At 42.7% G+C, this 5,000-nt stretch overlaps 1 protein-coding gene across 1 annotated transcript in view; it reads left to right on the top strand.

Annotated features, from left to right (window-relative positions):
* Nucleotides 1–1,364, top strand: part of LOC143023898 (uncharacterized) — a 10,703-nt gene extending 9,339 nt beyond the window's left edge. The window contains exon 2 of the mRNA XM_076182562.1: nucleotides 788–1,364. Within this exon, the coding sequence (XP_076038677.1) occupies nucleotides 788–1,364 (577 nt within the window). The remainder of the gene's footprint in view (nucleotides 1–787) is intronic.
* Nucleotides 1,365–5,000: the final 3,636 nt, after the last annotated feature.

Below are 5,000 nucleotides of genomic sequence, written 5' to 3'. Positions count from 1 at the left end.
GGTTCTTATAGTGAACTCTTTAAATGAAAAGGAAAAGGAGAAGGAGTACGAAAAGAAGCTGAAGGCGGAGTGGGAGGGAGTGAGGGATAGAGTAGAGCTGGGTGTGGAGGAGGAATGGGGATGGTTCAAGGAGGGAGTCATAAAGCGTGCAAGGATGGTATGTGGAATTAGAAGGACAGGGGGAAATACCCCCCCCCTACCACCTCCTCCTCCTCGTAGACGGAATTGTCGAACTCACGGTGACCCCCCACCCTTACGGGATGTCCTGAACTTCCAACCCCGACATTCAGAGTATTTGTGAATCCACAACAAACTACAATCAAAACAATGCTCATCGCCAGTACCACCCAAACGACAATGCCAATAGGGGACAGGTCCCTCAAACAACCCGAACTACTACTACTATTACTACAACGCCCCAGGCACTCGCGAAGAGGGCCGAAGCCGCCGGCACCGTTACGATCGGCATCAAAACCAAAATTAAGATAAGAGGAATGGCCAAAGAACTAATTACAGTCAATGTTGGCACAATTCAAGACATAAAAGTCAGAAATTCTTGAACTAAAGGTAGAACAAGTACTACGTCGACTGATAAATGTATTAATACAATAAAAAGTAAATATACGGATCATAAAAACGTAAAAAGATTAAATACATTAATAGATAAATGAATAGAAAATAGATAATATCAAATAAGACACACTTATTGTTTTGGGCGACTTCAGTGCGGTTACTGGCACCGTTAGAACTGGCTATGATATATTGGTCCCCATGGTTCTGGAACCAGTAATATCAACAGTTCTCTCCTTCCGAACTTTACAAAGTCTAGAAGGCTGAGGATTGGCGGTTCTTGGTTCCAGAGGCGAGAGCCATACCGATGGGCATGGTGTCGTAATGCCAGAGGATTGGCGAACGAGATCGATCACACGCTTGTTAGCGCTCATTGGAAGATGCTACAGAACTTCAGTGTTTATCGAAGTGCTGAATCCTTTGGGACCGATCATAGAGTTGTGGTCGCAACACTTAGACTGCGTATCAAATCCAGGAGAATACCGAGATGTAACCCATTTGGATTCCAACTAAAGAAACTGAGGGATAGTGCGTGTGCCCTGGAGTATGCGATAGCAATCTGTAATCGGTTTGAAGCACTTGGCTCTCTCGAGGACCCTGAAGAACTATGGGACACTTTGAGACGCGAAACTCTGAAAGCTGTCGAGGAGTGCGTTGGAGAGTGCCCAAGGTCGAGTAGTGGTGTGGCGTCGCACAATAGTTGGATTGTCCAAATAGTTGATCAGAAATCTAAGGATTGTAACAACCCATTTTCGCCCCATATATTTTTCCCGCATTTCCTTCAAGTTGATTAAGGCTGATGGATTTGTCCTTGGTTTGTAGATACATGATGATGTTGGTGGTGTATTCGTTAGTGCTTGAAAAACCTTCCCATCAACAATAGTTAGTATTCTTAAAAGGACATGCGTGCAGGAGTGAGACAGTTGTCATTTATATATCGCTTTCTTAAGGTATTGCGAGAAGAAGCACCCATTTTATGCTCTATTAGACAGGTAAATATATAATCTAACTGCTATTTTGTGTTACAATGCTTGAAAGGTATTGAATATATGAAAGTTTTTAATGTTTTGAAATATATAATAATGATGTATGGCATATACATAAGTCTTTTCCTGGTTATTATATATACTCTTTAGTCGTGCATATTTGTTCCTGTCTCATTATTGGGTGCCTGAAGACAGCATGACATTTGTGAGAGCAAGTTGATTAAAATGCAGTATTTTGTATTATTAATTTTTCACCCTAATCTAATAATATAACCAAATTTTTCATGTATATTGATAATATATATTTTTTTATTTTTGCTCACAAAATCAAGGAATCTGACTATTGTGCGTCGCGGAAGATACTGAAGAGTAAAGAGTTGGGCCGTGCTGCCAGAATGGCTGGGGACCAATATAAAACTCAGAAACGGGGGACTAAAGCTCCCATGAGAATGGAAAAGGAGATGTACGTTAGGGGACTCGCTGAGGATGTCTAGGGTCATCTTAATGCAAATGACCTCAGGCCTGCTTACCGAGCCCTGAAGAAGCTCCGCTTCAAAAGTGTGACCAAGAGGATCACATTCAGAAGAGGTGATGGCGAGCTAGTGTTAAGTGTGGAGAGGTGTAGCCCCTTTGCCGGGCACTTTGAGCAGTTGCTCATGGGTGACCCTCCAAGCGGACAGCTTCTCCTTGATGGTGTTCGGGTGGCGGTTCCTGATCCACCAATAGATGAATCTTCGCCCTCTCTAGCAGAGGTCAGAGAGGCTGAATATGTGTGTGTGTGTGTGTGGGGTTGTTGTTGTTTCTAACCAATGATGGCGCCCGAGTGGTGAGGGGATGGAGATGTGCTCGGCTCTCACGTGAGGGAGGGCCACGAAGATAAATCAAATCACCTGGCGACAGGTGAATGTACCACCCGGAACGGAAGGGGTTACTGTAGATATGTCCTCGGCCACCGACGGGTTGGCATGGAGGCGAATAGAATAATTTGACGGCAGCTGGGATGTGAGTGAAAGGACCACCCGGCACAAAAGGGGCAGATGATATATTTCGGGGACCCTCAGGTCGGTTTTATTCAGCTGAGGGAACTCCTTTCCAATATATATATATATATAGATATATATATATATATACATATATATATATATGTATATATATAAATTTATAGTTTTTCCGCTTTATATATTCTATTTTTTCTATATCCATTCTATTCTTTATAATTTTCTTATACTCATTTTATCTTTATTTATTATTTGTTTATTTTCTATTTCTATTTTTTATATAGTTATTTCAGTTTTATTATTTTATCTATATTTTCTTTAGTTTTTCTTTATTTTGTGTATATTCTTTATATATTCATTCTTATTTCTATACAGTATATCTATTTTCTATTTTTTTTTTATTATGGTGGCACATATATAGTAGAAACCGTGTTCATGTTATGGTTGAGTAATTGATCATTTTTCTGTCTGAATCGTGCCGACATCGGTTCTTGGGCCATTTCTTTCGATTCTTAATTGCGAAAACTTCTGCCGCGTTGGTTTTGACGGCGATGGTGGCGGCGCCGGCCGCCTCGGCCCTCCTCGCAAGCGCCTGGGGGTGCGTTGTTGTAGTAATTGTAGTAATAGTTGGGATTGTCGCAAGCGCCTGGGGGGGCGTTGTAGTAGTAATAGTAGTGATAGTTCGGATTGTCGTAGTACACCCTTTGCCTTGTGTCGAGTACCTGTTCCCTCCTGATATCGTGGATTGGGTGGTGGTACTGGCGATGGGCATTGTTTTGATGGTGTGAATTGTGATAAAAATCTTTACTTTTTTGATAATTATTATGACCTCTTGTTTTAGTATTGCTGCCACCTCGGTGCTGGACGGGTTGGCTTTGGTTAAGATGAGGCTTTGTGGCAGCTTGGGCCATTTTTCTTTTTGCCTTTCGTTGAAGGGCAGAGTTAGTCTGAGGCTCTCTCCCGAGCTCTTCCTTCTTAACTTCTGCTAAATATGTCTTGTATTTTCGTGTTCTTCGTTCCTTGTGAGGGGCCATTGTTTGTGCGTCCTATGTCACATTTTGGAACGATTTTTTAAGAGGCCCATGAGTGGAAGTTGAGGGCACTCTTCTTTCTCCTGTTTTTGGGCCGTTCTTTTGACCCCCAGAAGCTTGTGGAAGCAGTGCAGTGACTTCCTTGTGCTCAGTGGACTTGTCTTCCTTTGGTTTGCTTTGGTTGTTTTCCTCAACCTGCAAGGATGAGACATCCTCTTTGTGTGTTTCTTCAGAAGATGGAGGAGTCTCTTCTGGCATTTTGGGATCTTGAGTCCCGTCGGAAGGCACTTGGAATGAATGTTCTTCAGTGGCCGAAATCTTCTCGATCACTTGAAGAGTCTTGGATTCTTCGAGGAAATTCTCCCTACCATAGGGTTGCTGGAGCTTTTCATTATCTCCATTGGTTACCAGCTGGCTGCTGACTGGACAAGGTTCCTCGAAGTCCAGTAGTATGTACGAGTCCTCTAGAGGCTTTTCTGTAGCTGGGTGTACGATGGTTCCACAGCTGCAAAGGATTCGGAAAGTCTGGCGAATCTTTTTCGAATATGCACGAAGGGCTTTGCCGAAGCCCTGAAGAATGGCCTTAGAACCGTTGATCATTTTCGCACTCCTTAAAATCCTCTGGACACTCTTCTTTTGTCTTCGAATAAGGTGCACGCCTTCCTTCTAACGAGCTGGTCAAATCAGTTTAGGGCAGCAGGTGGTTTCATTGAGGCCACGATGTATGTAGGGTATGTGGTGGTGAACTGGACTAGAAGTTTCTCTCTCTGTCTGTCTGTCTCTCTCTCTCTCGCTTTTTGTCTTCTACAATATGTATACATATACATACATATATATATATATATATATATATATATATATATATATATATATATATATACATATACATACATACATACACACAAACACAGACATAAACACACACACGCACACACACACACACACACACACACACACACACACACACACACACACACACACACACACACACACACACACACACACAAACACACACACACACACACACACACACACACACACACACACACACACACACACACACACACACACACACACACACACACACACACACACACACACACACACACACACACACACACACACACACACACACACACACACACACACACATATATATATATATATATATATATATATATATATACATATACCAAAGGATTTTCCCCCCTACATGGGGGGTAGCCAAAAAAGAAAAAGGAATAGAAACCACTCCCACCCATTCCATTTCCCATATATTCCACTCCCCTCCACCATCCTCCCTCCCTCTTATCTTGGCACCTCCGTGATGACGGGTCATCCCTGGATCCTGTTCACTGCCCTGGGCTGGAAGCAGTGTCGTAAGACACAGCACATCCACAGCAATGCCGCTTCAT

The sequence above is a fragment of the Oratosquilla oratoria genome, unplaced genomic scaffold (assembly GCF_046742065.1).
Source record: "Oratosquilla oratoria isolate Oo_2021 unplaced genomic scaffold, ASM4674206v1 SCAFFOLD69, whole genome shotgun sequence".
Classification (NCBI taxonomy): domain Eukaryota; kingdom Metazoa; phylum Arthropoda; class Malacostraca; order Stomatopoda; family Squillidae; genus Oratosquilla; species Oratosquilla oratoria.
Note: the sequence above shows the minus strand (reverse complement) of the source record. Positions and strands in the feature narration are given on the sequence as shown.